General features: G+C 42.2%; 1 protein-coding gene across 1 annotated transcript; it reads right to left on the minus strand.

The window, feature by feature from the left end:
• Positions 1-1122: 1122 nt before the first annotated feature.
• LOC124795505 lies at positions 1123-9384 on the minus strand. Its single transcript, XM_047259569.1, has 2 exons — positions 9129-9384; positions 1123-1382 (listed from the first exon to the last, which is right to left on the minus strand). The coding sequence occupies exons 1-2, from the start codon at positions 9322-9324 to the stop codon at positions 1243-1245; spliced, it is 336 nt and encodes a 111-aa protein (XP_047115525.1). The 5' UTR covers positions 9325-9384; the 3' UTR covers positions 1123-1242.
• Between the last annotated feature and the right edge of the window lie 8803 nt (positions 9385-18187).

The raw sequence follows: 18187 nt of genomic DNA on the forward strand, positions 1-18187 counted from the left end.
GTGTATAAACCTTCCTGCCCAATCGACGATGTTTCGACAAGACCTCGCCCCCTGAGACGGAATTTCAGGTAACTGATTGCAATTAAATGGCTGTGCAGGTCGATCTTACCTTTCAATCAGAGAGACATTTTCAACTTTAACTATGGATTATTCACATCGATTCCTGTGTTCTTACAAATTCCTCTTGACTCTCAGCTTATTTCTTTACCGAACTTATGACTGTTCTTAGTAGTAAGGCTGTTAAGTCGTGACTTTGTATGTGATAGACCTCTTCTGTTCGTTATAACTGTATTTCAGCTACTGAAATCATTATGTTATAATGATATCCGATATTTTCAATTTGTAGTTGATTAATGGTTTTTGCTGCTTGTTTAATAGTATTGACATATCTGTTTTCATGTAGAAATGTGCCGACGACTTGTCTAGTAGTCTTTGCTACGTGTTGCTGGCAATGATGAGATGATAGCGAACACGTCATCCTTCAAATATTGAGGAAAGAAATGGTATCGTCTGCCCAGACAACAGAAAAAAGTACAGATTGCTATGTTACTCTCTCGCTAACTTTTTATCATGAGCTGCATATTCACTGGTTCGTGGCGCGCCTGAAGTAAAGTTCATGCGAAATTTCTGTCGACTCTCAATAAAAACGTACATAACCTGACTACGTTCAATCTTCTTGCTCGAATGTTTACTCACTTTGACGGAAATTAGGAGCAGTCTGACTGCCAGAATGTGTGATCTTTACAGGGGAATGTTTTCCATGTTCAGGTGAAGTTGTAACGGGAACAAATATTCTAGAGGAATTGTTTCAAATCGGTTTCGAACTGTAATAGAAGGTGAGAGCTATGTGAGGGAACACCAAGGTCGAATATAAAATTTGGATTCTTGGTTGTGTTGGGTGTGATATATATATATATATATATATATATATATATATATTAACACAATAAATTTATGTCAGTAGCAACTTGCAAGTTTAATGACAGGCAAATGTTAAATGTAGATGCTTCGTCTTATAACGTATGAGGCCTACTGTACTTCATCACGAATTTGGAAAATGACAATGTCAAAGAATTACATAAACACTTCTATAACGTTGTTGAAAACAAAACCAAAGAATAATTTCGGGAGACAGGAAGTTTTTAATGTGGTTAATCTCTAAGACCCAAGCGGCGGGCGTCAGTGCGGAAGTTGCAGGCTGGAGGCTGGCTGACGTTTCGGCTGCAGAGTGCGCCGCCACGCTCAGGCCTTGTGCCCCTTGGCGGCAGCTCGGCCAGCCTTCTTGGCGGCTGTCCTGGCTTTGGCCGCCTTCCCGTGGGCTGCAGTCCTCGCGTGCCCCTTTTGTTTGGAACCGGCACGGACCGCTTTTCCTGCCCGGGAGCCTGAAATACAGTCATACATAATTTTTAAACACAAAACAATTAACATTTTCAAACCGCAGAAATGGAGCGTAAAATTTATTACTAGAAGATAGTAGTTGGACTCACTATACGAACGCGTTTTCAGAACTAAGTAATCTTTCTGCGCCAAGCACAACAATTACAATAAAAATTCCGTTTGGATCAATAGCTTGGTGGAAGTCTTTTTGTTAGCTGCCTCTTCGTCGACATTCATTGTTACTAACATCATTGATAGATGAAGGCTCGATTATACACAGATATTCCGTAAAGGAAAAGGAGTAAGACAAGGATGCTGCCTATCTCCTGCTCTTTTCAACCTCTACTCAGGCAATATGATTGACCAATGCTCATTAGGTGACAAAGGAGTAGAAATTGGAGGAAGAAGAGTAGGGTGTTTGGGGTTTGCTGATGACATGGCCCTTCTAGCCACAGGGGAAAAAGAATTACAGGATTTGGTGGACACCATTGCAACTAACGGAAAAAATATGGAATGAAAATTAACACTAATAAAACAAAAGTATTGGCACTAGGAGGAAAGAAGGAAATAAAAATTATGCTGAATGGAGAAATACTAGAACAGGTGCAAAATTTTAAGTATCTTGGAAGCAGGATAGACACCGACTGGAAGTGCACCACAGAAATTAAAACCAGGATAGCAATGGCAAAAGAGGCGTTTTATAAGAAGAGGAGAATTTTCTGCAGCGATCTGGACAGAGAACTGAGAAAGAGACTCATAAAATGTCTTGTATGGAGTGTTCTTCTATATGGCCCTGAAACATGGACTATAAGGAAAAAAGACAGAGAAAGACTGGAGGCTTTTGAGATCTGGACATGGCGGACGATGGAAAGAATAAGTTGGATGGACAGAGTAAAAAATGAAGAGGTACTGAAAGACAGTTACTAGATGTAATAAAGAGAAGAAAAAGAAATTGGATTGGGCACATATTAAGAAAGAATGACGGACTGATAAAAACGGTTTTAGGTTATGTAGAAGGGAAAAGGAAGCGAGGAAGGAAAAGATTCCAGACACTGGATGACATGATGGACGGTACAACATACAGCAGACTTAAGAAGGAAGCAATGCATCGCAGAAAATGGAGAGGCAAAGGACCTGCTAATATAGCAGATCACTGATGATGATGGTTCCGTAATCAGAAAGGGATTCGGACACGCGACATTTTGGTTTCCACGCATGCGCTTTACCACTATACCAAGAGGCCAAACATGTGCATCATGTGAATTCATGTACTCTTACGGTGTGTGTATTGGGGAAAAATAGTAAGAATGTGATTAATAGTTGTATGGAGGGCGTGCCAGGACGATAATTTGAAGCAAGTAGTAACCGTGGACTCTAAAATGCATTCTTCAGGAGCTATGAGTTCGCGCTCAGTAGGAGAGCCGTTTCACATTAGCGAAGATGAACAAGTACTCGTAGTTCTTAAGGTGCGCACTTCAGAGTCCATGTTTACTGGAAGTTTTTTTCTTGTTTGGATGCGTACTACCACCTCTCAAGATACAGAAAGCATAGAGCTGGCAGTAGATGAGATTCGTCTCACAGCATTGAAATGAACAAATGCTCACAGCTCTTAAGGTATGCATTTTAGAGCTGTTGTGTACTGGACCTTTTTGCTTCGAATGACCGTTCGTGTCATATCCCTGAATACTGACCATTCGTCCAGGTACAACCTGTATCTGAACATACGAAAGAGCATGCTTGGACTTTGCCAAGGAAAACAAAAAAAGCTCTTTCAGAATTTTTTATCAGCGATTAAAATTATATAATTGGGACAAGTAAGTGAAAGAGATAACTAAAATATATTTATTTAATTTATTTATGTCAGTCAAAACGTTCCGCTTAAATATTGCATAAGACGCAATTAAAGATAACTTGGAGTAGGGGTTAATAATAAACAAAGTGATTGCTAGTGCACAATACTCAAGCCTCACAATTTTTCTGAGTTATACATCTCACTAATCACGAGGACTTGCTCAGTTTTTTGGAGGCAGAAAGGAAGGCAAGGAGATGAAACGGGGGCGTAGTGGCGTTGTCGTTGTCCTAAAATCATCGGCAAGTGTTTGTGGTTGTGTGCAGCGAAACGTGTGCAGAACTAAATGAACAGTGCACAACTATCTTTTATATTATTAAATTTTTGAAGAATGATAATTTGTACGTCACTAAACGAACTTGTTCCTATTACGCACTTACGTAAGAGACCCATACGATACTTATGAGAGATTGACGTTGTGTATTCAGGTAGGATCAATAGAGGAGCTAGATAAGAGCAACGAAGAGCGTTACTTTTCGTTGGGAGACTGTCTACTCGAAGAGAGAGCGTGATGCTCAACGAACTCCAGTGACAGATTCTACAAGAAAGGTGTCGTGCTTCAGGGAGAGGTTTACTGCTGAAATTTGGAGAGCTTACGTTTGTAAGAAGACTTGGGTGACATATTACCTCAGTCCACATACGTCTTGTGAAATGATAACGAGTAGAAATTTGGAGAATGTAGATGTGATAACGAGGTTCACCGACAGTCATTTTTCCCACGCGAGATTCATCTACATCTGCATTTATACTCCTCAAGCCACCCAACGGTGTGTGGCGGATGGCACTTTACGTGCCACTGTCATTATCTCCCTTTCCTGTTCCAGTCGCGTTTGGTTCGCGGGAAGAACGACTGCCGGAACGCCTCCGTCCGCGATCGAATCTCTCTAATTTTACATTCGTGATCTCCTCGGGAGGTATAAGTAGGGGGAAGCAATATATTCGATACCTCATTCAGAAACGCACCCTCTCGAAACCTGGACAGCAAGCTACACCGCGATGCAGAGCGCCTGTCTTGCAGGGTCTGCCAATCGAGTTTGCTAAACTTCTCCGTAACGCTATCACACTTGCCAAATAACCTTGTGACGAAACGCGCCGCTCTTCTTTGGATCTTCACTATCTCCTCTGTCAACCCGACCTGGTACGGATCCCACACTGATGAGGAATACTCAAGTATAGGTCGAACGAGAGTTTTGTAAGTCACCTCTTTTGTTGATGGACTACATTTTCTAAGGACTCTCCCAATGAATCTCAACCTGGCACCCGCCTTACCAGCAACTAATTTTATATGATCATTCCACTTCAAATCGTTCCGTACCCATACTCCCAGATATTTTACAGAAGTAACTGCTACCAGTGTTTGTTCCGCCATCATATAATCACACAATAAAGGATCCTTCTTACTCTGTATTCGCAATACATTACATTTGTCTATGTTAAGGGTCAGTTGCCACTCCCTGCACCAAGTGCCTATCCGCTGCAGATTTTCCTGCATTTCGCTGCAATTTTCTAATGCTGCAACTTCTCTGTCTACTACAGCATCATCTGCGAAAATCCGCATGGAACTTCCGAAACTATCTACTAGGTCATTTATATATATTGTGAAAAGCAATGGTCCTATAACACTCCCCTGTGGCACGCCAGAGGTTATTTTAACGTCTGTAGACGTCTCTCCATTGAGAACATTGGCGAATGGATTAAGAAAAGGGAGGGGGATTTGATGGTTGTACCCTCTGATACGAATCGTGAAGTGGCTTTAGATTATAGATGTAGATTTGTTAAGACACGGTCCTCAGATTGTGGAGGATGGAGGTTTACGCTCTGTCTGGCCATCCTGATTTAGATTTACTGCGGTTTTCTAAAATCATTTCAGGCAAATGTCTGAATGACTTCTACAACTAGGTCACGGTCGACCACATGTTCTGCCATTAAACAAGTGTCTGTATAATACTTTACTTTATACCAGGTGTAACCGGTATAAGTGCAGATATTTTTATATGAGGTACCTTAATATGTGCACAGATCTTTGTCGAACAGTCTTCCCTCAAACACGTCCCGTAATTTACTTCCTGATGTTTTCTACGTGGTCATAACTGCACCACTGAGTAGACTACGCCTGTCAGTATAGATTATTCTTTTTGCTTTCATGTGTCCATACTTAAACACCTGACCTGCCGCTTATGAGAAAATAAACATTAATACCTTGCGCTTGCCTCATGTACTTGAAAGTACTAATCAACGTAAGTAACAGTTGTAATTATTAGTCTGCAAATGACCTAAATTTCTTTAGTATTTACATAACGTTGTTCAGTCGCCGGTAGAAATATGTGCACTTACGCCCATTACACCCTGGAATTGACTTTTGTCTCCGTGGTATTAAGCTAACAGAATCTATACCACTGTAAATTAATCATTGGACAAATAAATTACCTATACTGATATTGAGTAAGCCAGTCTCGGAAACAGCAGAGTTCAGCACGTCGGTAAACTTACTTGCTTGGACAATGCGTAGTGCAGCTGTGTATCGAGTTGTGACGAACTTGGATCCGAATTTCATACCAGCTCAAACAGCTGGAGTAAACTAACCAGTCCTCTGTCTCCCCTAAAACTGAAGCCAAACACTCCACTGTGTCAACCACCTTAAGAACTCCGGTCTCTAATCACCTCGTCTCATATTCTTTATATCTCCACGCCCTCCGTGTTCTTTCGTCCATCCTCCTCCGTTTCTCCTCCCAAATCATGAAATCACTCCGGGTTCGATTCCCGGCGGGGTCAGGGATTTTCTCTGCCTCGTGATGACTGGGAGTTGTGTGATGTCCTTAGGTTAGTTAGGTTTAAGTAGTTCTAAGTTCTAGGGGACTGATGACCGTAGATATTAAGTTCCATAGTGCTCAGAGCCATTTGAACCATTTCTTGACCCTTCTCAGAACTCATCCCACGTCCTTTCTCATATTACCCCCTACCTAATCCGATTTGGCTCTGAAGTCCGTCATTCAACAATTATTGTTAGGAACGCACAGCACCATTATACTAACTGGTTTCAAGACCAAACGCGTCAACAATATTTCATGAACATTAGATCATCGTTTCTCTCCCTATCAAGGTATTGTTAACTGTTCACCCAAAGACTATAAAGCTTCAACATGGCGGTTGCTAGCTCTCCCTCGTCCCATGCACCTACCATGTGAAGAATTTAAATAACGGATGAAAATACTTTGATCCACTCTGTTGACAGATTAACAAACTGTTATTTGACGTACAGATTAGCTTTTTTGTGGATTTTACGTATTTGGTAGCGTGAGTTTTAAATAATTCTTATTTTAATTCCTACTCGCCTGTTGCTTTATATAGATTAAATAAATACGTAATTCGTAGACGGGTAGTGCACACTGTTTTTCCCCTACCATCGGTTAAGTGTCAGATTAAGCACACTGTCATAATGGATTACCGAGTAGCGTGATGTGTAAATGTCACCATACTGGCGAGCTCATAGCTTCCAAGAATAGTGTTAGAATAGAGAAAGAAGGCAATTAATGGGATAATGTAATGACTGTTTTTGATAAAATGACCTACCAATATAACTACCACTGATTTGAGGAAGAAATAAAGATAATTATGAAAAACACAAGCAGATAACTCATCCTCCACATGCTGGAGACGGAAAGTTAGCTATACCGGAAATAATAGTAAAAGCATAGCTTGGCAGTAATTTTGTCTCGAAATGGCCAGAACGCTTGTCGGGAGATTAACTAGCATCATTCTATTCATAACTTCTGTAGGAAGGCGATGTGTGTTGTATTTTCCTGCCAAATCGGAGTTGGGACATTCTTGATGTTATCCGAATTCTGAGGTTCTTGTCAACCACATTATGTTTTGCGATGTCCTTCTCCATATCTTTCGAAAAACAATGAACTCTGCTCACACTTCAACGTCTTCTTTCACAATGAACTTTGATCACACTTACTCTGCAAAATCTGATGAAATATCTCGTCGAATAAAATATTTAGCGTCTAGTGTTTTAGAATCTCTAACACAGCAAGGATATAGTCTTCAAGAATTTGTGTGGACATGTCTGTACAGCGAAGAAAACGTGATTCAACAAAAGAAATGTACTGATATACTGGATTACTCATAAACAGGGTGAGAAGTTTCTCAAACAATCCAATGCAGCAAATGCATTGTGTGGAAGTGAGACACGCCCAATACGGAGCAAACGTCTTGCAGCCGCGCGGGATTAGCCGAGCGGTCTAAGGCGCTGAAGTAATGGACTGTGCGGGTCGTCCCGGCGGACGTTTGAGTCCTCCCTCGGGCATGGATGTGTGTGTGTTTGTCCTTAGGATAATTTAGGTTAAGTAATGTGTAAGCTTAGGGACTGATGACCTTAGCAATTAAGTCCCATAAGATTTCACACACATTTGAACATATGAAACGTCTTACATTGCTAATCCTTCCTGTATGTTCAGTTGACCAGTGAGAGGTACGTAGCCGATTTTGTCACTCCATGGAATTGGTTATAAGCGAACACACAATGCTACGGAATGGCTGAAAAAGCACAGCACCACTGTCAATGCCTTACTAGAAGAAACCGAAACGTATCTAAGTATAGTAATGGAGGATAAAAAACTGTCACCTATACGTAGAAAGTTTTTGGTACATCATCGTAACTGCGGAGATGGCCTACACAACGCAAGAAGTATCTATAAACCAAAACGATTTTCGATACTTCTTGTAGACTGCAATGCGTTGTCGTGATTAATCTTGGGTGGTCACTTAAAGGTATATGACATGTTTATAGTGCAGTATTTGAGAGCTGATTTCGAGTAGTGTAGAGCAGTCTAGAGGTGGTGGCTAAGCTGGTGCATGAGAAATTAAATTTCTCACTACAAACTAGTCATTTACCTAAAATCATATCTTTAGCAGGGTCTTGCTTTCTCGTGGTACCTTACAGTGAGCTATCACAACGTTATTCTGGGAAATACATACGCAAGAGTTTCAACACAGAAAGTTACTTTGAAGAAATACATTTTAAGAATATGTCGATGGCATATTGATATCGGAGGATCAGCCGAGGACGATGTCACCACTTTGTTTCAGTGTAGGTTAAGAATAAGTTATTACTACCTCCGATTTTCCTACCAAAAAATACGTGATATAGGTAACTATAACGTAACTATTATTATACACGTGTCGGCTCACAGATATTTGCAACACCGGTAGTACAAAGCACATAAACATTTAGTATGAAGAAAAAGGAAGTTCACATAACTCCAACAGTGAAAAAAGAAGTTAATGCTTGTAGAATAATTCGGAAGTAGACTTGCAAATGAATTATAAAAGAGACTAAAATAATGTAGCATCAACATTTCGATAGGGATATAAGAGTAACAAAGAATAACCAACTGCCGTTTTTGTATTTTGTGCAATAGGAGACGACGAATAGATCAGCATAAAAACAAAAGGGAGAGAGAGAGAGAAAGAGAGAGAGAGAGAGAGAGAGAGAGAGAGAGAGAGAGAGAGAGAATTAGCGTCATGGAGTGCTTTGAAAACTAAGTATGTGATTTGGCTGAAACGGAAAATGTATTGTAGGGTTCCGTGTATGACAGTATAGTGTGAGGTTTTGATCCTAAACTTACCCATAACCTGAGAGTTTTTCAGTGAGTAGTGGAGTGATGGATGTTGAAATTTACTAGGACGGGCAGGAAAACAAAAATAAAAGAATCAACGAACCGAATGGACTGTAGAGGTGGGTAAGGGTAAAGGAAAAGAAGAAGAAGAAGAAGAACAGGAAGAAGATCAGCCCCACCTGATATAAGGCAGTATCACGTTCTCTTAGAACCATACGGCTGATTCTTACGTGAGAGAGAGTTATTGTCAAAAAGTTACTGTGTTGTTGTAAATAACATACTGGCTGAAGTGGTTTCTGTAGCAGCCGTAGTCTCACTGTAGTCGTCGTCGTCTACTTCATCGGCTGTGCATCCATCACCGGCAGCTATTAATGAGTCGTCGACGTCTGTACTGTCATCGTCACTGTCTCCAGCGAAAGCGTACGGCGCAGAGAGCACCAGCAACAAACAGGACAGAGTGACCAGGACGTACGACATGATGCAGCGTAGCCGACGCACTTTCTGGGCGAGCTGGTAACACGACGAATCCCCGACGACCGACACCTGCTTACATAGTTGTCCAGTATGCAAAGGAGGGGGCTTATCTCAGAGCAATACTTTCAAGGTGACGTAAAGTTCTTAGAACCTGTCCAACGTGATATACTGAGCGAATGTCATCAGCGTAACCCACCCTTATCTCTCGACGCCTCCTGACGTTAACGAGGTTCTAGAAGCAACACCTTTAATTTCGTCTTTTCCCTGACAACGCAAACTTTCGCCCACACTTTAAGTGCAGACGTAAGTACACAGAGCATGACATTAGTCAAACGAGGGAGACATTACGCGAAGATCGAATAACACCACCATTAGCCTTGACAATGGCGTCATTTCCGCGAGGAAAACAGGTCACAAGTTTCTTCAGCTATGCCATATCCAGCCGAAGTCTTCCGTTTCTGGTTTCTATAGAGCAACCAACCGCTGTTCCAAATAGTCGCACATACTTTCTTTGGGATTAAGGTACATGGAGAAGCAGCAGGAAGCGGCCACCTACAATATCTAAATTTAGGTACATACTGCGCAACCCACCGTCCGGTTTCTGGCGGAGAGTATCCTGTACCACTACTAGTCATTTCCTTTCCTCTTCCACTCGGAAACAGAGAGGAGAAACGACTGTCTAGATGCCTTCGTAAGCTCCCTAATTTCTCGTACCTTATCTTCGTCGTCCTTACGCTAAACGTATGTTGCTGGCAGTAGAATTGTTCTGCAGTCAGGTTCATATACCAGTTCTCTAAATTTTCTCTACAGTGTTTCTCGAAAAGAACGTAGCCTTCACCCCGGGATTCCTATTTGAGTTCCTGTACCATTTCCGTAATATTTACGTGATGTTCGAACCTACCGGTAACAAATCTAGCAGCCCGCCTCTGAATTGCTTCGATGTCTTCCTTTAATCCGACCTGGTGCGGATCCCAAAAGTTCGAGAAGCATAAAGAATAGGTCGCATTAGCGTCCTATATGCTAAACCACTCTTTCTTACAAATCCCAATAAACCGAAGTTGGCCATTCGCCTTCCCTATCGCAGTCGTAATATGCACATTACACGTCATATCGCTTTGCAAAGCTGCGCCTAGATACTTAAACGACGCGACTGTGTCAAGCAGGACACTACTAATGCTGTATCGGAAATTCATGTGTTTTACCCTAATCATCTGCATTAACTTAGATTTTTCTACATTTGGAGCTAGCGGTCATTCATCAGAATGACTAGAAATTTTACCTAAGTCGTCTTGCATTCTCTTACAGTCACTTAACTTGACACCTGTGCGTACACCACAGCATCATCAGCACAGAATCAACGATTGCTGCCCACACTGTCCGCCAGATCATTTATGTATACATAAAAAAAGCGGTCCAGCCACACTTCTATGGGCCGCTCCTGATGATATGCTTATCACTGATGAACACTCATCGTCGAGGACAATGTGCTGGGTTCTATCATTTAAGAAGTCTTCGAGTCATTCACATATCTGGGAAACTCTTCCATATACTCGAACCTTCAGTAACATCCTGCAGTGGGGCACCGTGTCAAATGCTTTTAGGAAATCTAGAAATATGGAATCTGCCTGTTGCCCTTTTATCATAGTTCGCAGTATATTGAGTAAGAAATCAACAGCCTGATTCTGTTTACGGTAACTTCAACGAGTGGGGCCAAATCATGGTAAATAAACACTTCCAAAACATCAAAGAATACTGCGGTTAAAAGACTCATTGGACAGTTGGTGGACTCGATGGCTTGCGTCATGTGAAAAGAAACAAATTCGCTGCTCCTCGGACCACACTGCACGTCTCAAAACGTTCTAGGGGACTGATGACCCCAGCACTTAAGTCCCATAGTGCTCAGAGCCATTTGAACCATGTTGAACCAACCGACTGGCATACAGATACAGTTTTCACCACCATGACCTGCTTCAGCCGTAGAGGATCATAAGACCACCTCGTACCATTTATACACAATAAACAACTCTCAAAATTGTTAGCATGCCCTTTTAAAGAGAGACTAAAATGTTGTCCGGAGGGTTTATGACAATGTTATATAATTACGTCTTTCATATCAATGTACGGGTTGAATCATGTAAAAATTCCACCGCAAATGTTGCAGGAATGGAAAGTACCATTGACGTGTCGTTTTCACAGGGTGGGTTTGTAGCCAGGGGGTCGTGTTGTTACCCAACGAACAATTTGTAATAGTACTTAGAAAGTGCAAACATACCTTTTTTAAAAGGAACAGTGTCTACTGACATTAACAGACTAAAATAGGGTAAATTAGAATGCCAGTGGTATTTTTTGCAAGATTCTAGTGCATGGCGTTTACGATGTATCGTGTTTTGAAACGCTCCCACAGCGACACTTTTACAAAACCTGTGATAGCAAACATTAAAGAACAACACAAGTGCATACTCTGTTTGCGTGGATTCTGATGAGTACGAGACATCTGACCGTCGTAGGTTGTGTTCAAAATTACCACCGGCAGACACAATACGCGCTTACAGTCCAGTGTGCAACGACTGCTGCACACTTGTAGCATTTCAGACGAGATGTCCGATATCAGAGCAGCCAGCAGTGATACGTCGTTGTATATCATTGGGTATAGTTGGTAAGTCCTTATAGGCAGTGTCTTCCAGCATTCCGCACACACACAAAAAATGTGTACAGGCGTCAAATCCGGAACGGGCCGGCCAAGGTACAGATTTTCTGCGTTCAGTGCATCAATTTGGAAACAATTCATGAAGACATGCTGTAGTAGTTCGTGCACTATAGTCTGGGCAGCCATCCTGTAGCTACCGCAGGTTCCTTAGTCTGTGAAAACCAACCCCTTGAGGTGATGTTTAACTACCTCACATCACACGTTTACACCCCATGGACACTGGCGTTCCACCCTATAAAACCAACAGGGGTTGTCAACGGACAAATAGTGCATGTTTCGGCAGTTTACCTAGCCATTATTGGCAAATGTGGCTTCATCACTAAAGAAGACACGTGATGCATCTGGAGTATCCTGTCTTTACGCCCCTGTACAGAAGTTAACACGATTTTCATAATCGTTTCCATGCAGCTCTTGATGGAGAGAGATATGATACAGATGGAACCTATGTCGATGGAGAATATGTAGGTTATTTGCCTGACTCATGCCGCTTCCTCGTGGGCTTGTGTGGGAGCTAACGTGTGATACAGATGGAACCTATGTCGATGGAGAATATGTAGGTTATTTGCCTGACTCATGCCGCTTCCTCGTGGGCTTGTGTGGGAGCTAACGTGTCTTGTTTCCTTATGTTCGTTGTCTAGGTGCTATACCACTACTTTCACATCACTGATTGAAGAGTTTGATAAATATTTGGCCAAATGTTTAACGTCTATTGGGATATCTTGCTACATACACCGTACAAGAACGAACTGCATTCTTCCTACGCTCCCCATACACCATGAGCTTGTCTGATTTTTTTGCATTGGTAAATCCCGTAGTCCACTCACGACCTACTGCTTGGACTGTCACTCACTCACCAGCATGCCGCAGTAGACTGAAGGAACACAAGAGGACACTGTAAGAAAATAGCACACTGTAAGCAAATATAACCACATCGTACCTAGCAACTACGCAGGTTAAATCCCACAAATAAGTGTCGGTGCGGGAACTTTTCAACATACGATATCTTGTAAACGACTCACACTATAATCCTGTAAGAAACACCACTGCGCCGCGCGGGGTAGCCGCGGTGTCCAGGGCACGTTGCCACGGTCCGCGCGGCTCCCCCCATCGAAGGTTCAAGTCCTCCCTCGGGCATGGATGTGTGTGTTGTCCTTAGCGTAAGTTAGTTTAAGTTATATTAAGTAGTGTGTAAGCCTAGGGACCGATGACCCCAGCAGTTTAATGCCATAGGAACGTACCACAAATTTCCAAACACCTCTGACATTCTAACTTATCCTACTTTTTGTTTACTGATGCCAATAGGCATTGTTCCTTTTAAAAAGTGTGTTCTGTAAAAAAATGAAAAACATTCTAAGTATTATTACACTCTGTTGACTGGCTAACAATACAGGCTCCTGGCTACCAACCCATTCTAGGAAAACCGCACATCAGTAGCACTTTCCATTTCCGCTATGTTTGTGGTGCAACGTTTAGGTGATTCGCTCTGTGTAATCTGGTTACGTGCGAAAAGTTGAGCCGTCCTCACAGTGTGACACTGAACGCAGAGTCTAACCAAACTAATGGGCTCGTCAGCAATCCGTTTCTTCTAATGACAATGTGATATGAAGAAGTTGTGGACCTAAAATGATAAATATTAAACGTACTGATATGTACCGCATGTTTTGGCGCATGACGTGATCGAAATGATGGACATTGAAATCGATTACGCATGAAGTACGCGCTATAATAAGAATTACAGTTCTTCTCATGATGCCCCTTTATTTTTCAGCTTATAGCATCCCGTACCTGAGGTTACTTAATGTATCAGTGCGTCACCGCAACTAGGAACTGTAAAAGTTTCATTGGAATCAACAACACACAACTAGAGTGTCATCTTTCAACCTAATCTACGAAACGATCACATTGGCTCAGTCATAGCTGAAGCAAGTGGCAGACTTTGGTTTATTGATCGAATGCTAAGGAGCTGCCATCAGTGAAGAAAGGGACTCACGTAACACTTTTGTGACCTTTCCTTGAATAACGCTCAAATTTGTGGGACCTTACCAAATAGGACTAACAAGTGGAACTGAGGACATAACGAGAAGAGCAGCTCTCTAAGAGTACCCAAAGAAAGGTGGTCATTGAGTAGGTTGTGTTTACGTGGAACCTTGTACATGCAGATGACTCGCATTCTACCGCGACAATATAAATTGCACCCCCAACATATTGTCGTCTAGTAGAGACAGCAGCAGAAACAACAATGGGCGTATAATGGTACAGCTTCCCACAATTTCAAGTCAACCTTACGATACCAGTCCAATATCATATACTGTCTGTATAGTTAAGTGGGTATCATTCCATTCCATTGTTGCCAGACGTATCCAAGATCACGGCGATGACGTCATCGAAGATGGCGTCGTGTAGACTTGGCAACAGTGCACGACGTCATCCAAGATGGCGGCTGAGACGTCAATCAATATGGCTGATTTTGGCGGGAAGAAGGTCAATTGGGCTGCCTCCACTAACCTAACCCTCCACAAAAATGGTGTAAAGTTCAAATTCCAGCAGGATAACGCGCCACACCTAAGAAAATGGTAGCAAAGAAAGGTCATTTGGGCCACCTCCCCCTAGGAGTTCCTGGGAAAAGGACTTGGACATAAGTCTATTTAAACAATTTCATGCAGGTGTGTTCACCATGAGGTCCGGACTCCATGTGACTCAGAACACAGCGCCACCACCACAGTGCGCTCTCTTGATGTCAGGTGATGATACAAGTACCGTAATCCAAGATGGTGGCAAACAGTGTGCTCACCAAGGGCTCCAGACCCCAACTGACATAGTACACAGTACCGGCACCAGAGGACGCTGTCGTGATGTCAGCGGATGACTCGAGTACCGTTATTCAAGATGGTGGGAAACAGTGTAAGCATATTCATATACTCGATATATACCATTGAGGATCAGTTGCTCCCCCCCCCCCCCCCCATTCTCGTGGTCGTGCCAAATGTATTCTATCGATGAGTTGTCGGTGTTTGAGTGGGATGAGCTTAGCACCTAAGTTGTTTGTAAGCATGCAGCAGAGCCTCCTACATGTGGAATGGAAGTGCACATTAATGCTCGAACATATGAAGAAGATGAATACGGTCCAGCAAATAAATTCTTTGCAGTGAGATGCTTTACAGATGCATTACCCATCTTATGGAAACATCTGATACTGTTGGAACTGTCTGCCTTTTCTAAAAGCACCATATAAGCTCCCAGCCCAAAAGAGATGACTGCCTCCGATCCAGCAGACTGATGAACTGATCTAGCTTATGAGCTCGCCGATAGAGCACACTTCGATAGGTCTCGTGATCACATGATTCAGCCAATATGAACATGCTATCATGATGACATAGGTGGATGTATATAAGGAGGACTCAGCAGCTGCTCGGTCTCTGTTATGGTCAGTCAGTCAGTCATGATGAAGTGTCAGTCACCACAGTAGCAGCAGCAGCAGAATAGGACATGGAAGCAGCATAAAAGTAAGTATCTATTTTGCAAAATTATTATTATAATTTTTATGTCTGTAGAAACAGCATATGGTGATTTTGAATATTCTTCTTTGTCTGGTAGCTGCACCCATGACGTCAGAATCAGCAGGCTCCAACCTGTCGGGGTCGGTACATGTGACAGCCTCGGACTCTTCCACGCAGGATCCTGTAGTTCAGCTTCTCAGCATGCTGGAGCAGGATAGCGGGGTGTTAATGTCAGTGCCAGAGGCTGCTCTTGATGGGGCTTAACAGTACTGGACTCCTTCATAGGCGCCATCCATTGACCATCGCACAAGAGATGTACAACCATCAGTGCAAGAACAGCAGCATAATTGCGCTGGTGTGGATGTTGTGGATGAGAAGATACCGACCTCCAGTGCACTGCAACCTTTACTATTCGCCCCATGCTATGTGTTAACAGTTAGTGGTTCAAAACGTCTTCATGTATGACTTGAAGTGTCACAAGACGGTAGCCTGTCAACTGTGTTAGTGCTCGAAAATGTCCTGAAAAAGATTAAAGTGAGGTTTTCTGACTATGAGTGGTATGAACTCTGTCACATAAAAACATACATCAAGAAGCATATGACGACCGAATACGCTCCATCCCACTCCTACCAGGACATGTACTGCAGCAGTCTAACTGTGAGTACTCTATCAATGTATGGCGATGCTACACTAAGAATTAAAAGTGCCGAGGGTCATAGTATTTTCGTTCAGCACTCAACTGTTGATAACTTATTCAATCTAGACATGGCTGTAACTAGTACGATAGAGAAACTAAACAGATGGTGTCCATATGTTCAAGCTGTATACAGTGACATCATTAACTGGCTTCACACATGTAGCATTTACATACACGATATAGATCATTGTTTTAGTACCTGTATAATTGCCATGCCGAAGTCTTGTGCTACTCCTCGAATAGGTGTTGAAAATGTTGAACTCAAATTTACTGATGGAATACCAGACTATTGCAATGTGCTAATAACATTACAAATATACGTGCTGAATTTGAGGGATACAAGAACCAGCTATTTTCCAAATACTGTACTGCCGCTGCACCGTTTAAAAAAGAATCAAGCATTTTTTTCGATGCTGATGATAATTGTAAATGGTGTATAAATAAATATACTTACAATCTTAAATTTGTGTTTGTGTTTTGTATCTCAAGACAAAAATGTCACATACGTTAATGCACATTAGTACACATTTATGTATGTTAATGTATGTGACACTCTTCCCTTGAAATGTACCACTTGGAGTTCATTCTAGCCGTTGTGGCTCAGTTGGTAAGGGACTTCGCTGTAGTGGCTACACACACATATTGTTTATCATATAAAAGCCTATTGCACGCCAGTAGCCTGCACAGTAGGTATCATGGCAGGCTGGGTGGAGCACCCTCGCCGCAATGACTTTGTTATAGGTGACTGGTCCTGTGATGATGACCAAGACCAGAAGACCAATAAGAAGAAGAAGAATGGAGCACTTCTTCCTGACAGCATACGAGCGATAACTGTAGGTCCTTCCAACTCATGTCCTCATGGCTCTCTTAATGCCCATAGACAGGGTCTGCTTCGAGCACCTTTTCGTCTTCTCCAAAACATTTCAACCCAAGTACCAGTTACTGCAGAAAATATTAGATGGAGTAGGTGGTGTAATGTACAGAGCATTCAGTGAAAGCGACGACATCCCCCCACCTGAAGAGGTAAAGCATAACACTGTCTTCATATTTGACGATATGGCTGTTGAAAAGCAGGATCAAATCCGTAGATATTTCTGCTTTGGATGTCATATGGGTGTTGACGTATTTTATCTGAGTCAGACATATTCAAGGACCCCAAAACAGTTGGTGAGGGATAACGCCAACCTCATTATAGCCTTCGAACAAGACAATCTCAATTTAAAACACATTTACCAGGCTCTCGTAGGGACCGACATGTCATACAATGAATTTGTAAAGATATGTGCTGATTGTTGGAACCACTCACAATACGGGTTTCTCGTTATTGATAAAACTCGCAAATTGAATGACGGTAGGTATAGCCGGAACTTCCAGGAGTTTCTCCACATATAAACGTACAAAATAGCTGAGTGCGTCAGTAGACACTACACCATGGACAAATTCGCACGCATGGCGGACGCTCAGTCTGAGAGGTTAGGGTACATAGACAGAATGCTCGCATGTACACTGATATCAAATTTGAGAATCTTGAGCGGAGATTTGGTGAGGTTGTAAGGGAATTAAAGGACACTCAGACACTTTTTGCGTTTAACCAAAACCGGTCAGAGAACAGAATTAGCGCAATTGAGGGGAAGATAGAAGCCGAGGTTGATGTTATTGAAGAAGGAGGTGTAGGAAACAAGAAGAAGAAGAAGAAGAAGAAGAAGGAGAAGAACAAAGCATATATAAAACCACGTGATATGCAGAACTCTGATTAGTATGCTCCGAGATATCGACAAAGCATAAAGTCACTCAGGCGCGCAAAACAGTTCGAGAGAAATTACGTTTGCTGAGGTTGGGACATATGGATGGCGAGCAAACACTAAGAGAAACTTTTAAACCTGTTACCGAATCTATCAGTAAGATGGTTTCGCGTGATAATGATCCAATCGCAGAATTCAGCAACAAGTATGGGATGGGTAGGGC

The sequence above is a fragment of the Schistocerca piceifrons genome, chromosome 1, assembly GCF_021461385.2.
Source record: "Schistocerca piceifrons isolate TAMUIC-IGC-003096 chromosome 1, iqSchPice1.1, whole genome shotgun sequence".
NCBI classification, from domain to species: Eukaryota; Metazoa; Arthropoda; class Insecta; order Orthoptera; family Acrididae; genus Schistocerca; species Schistocerca piceifrons.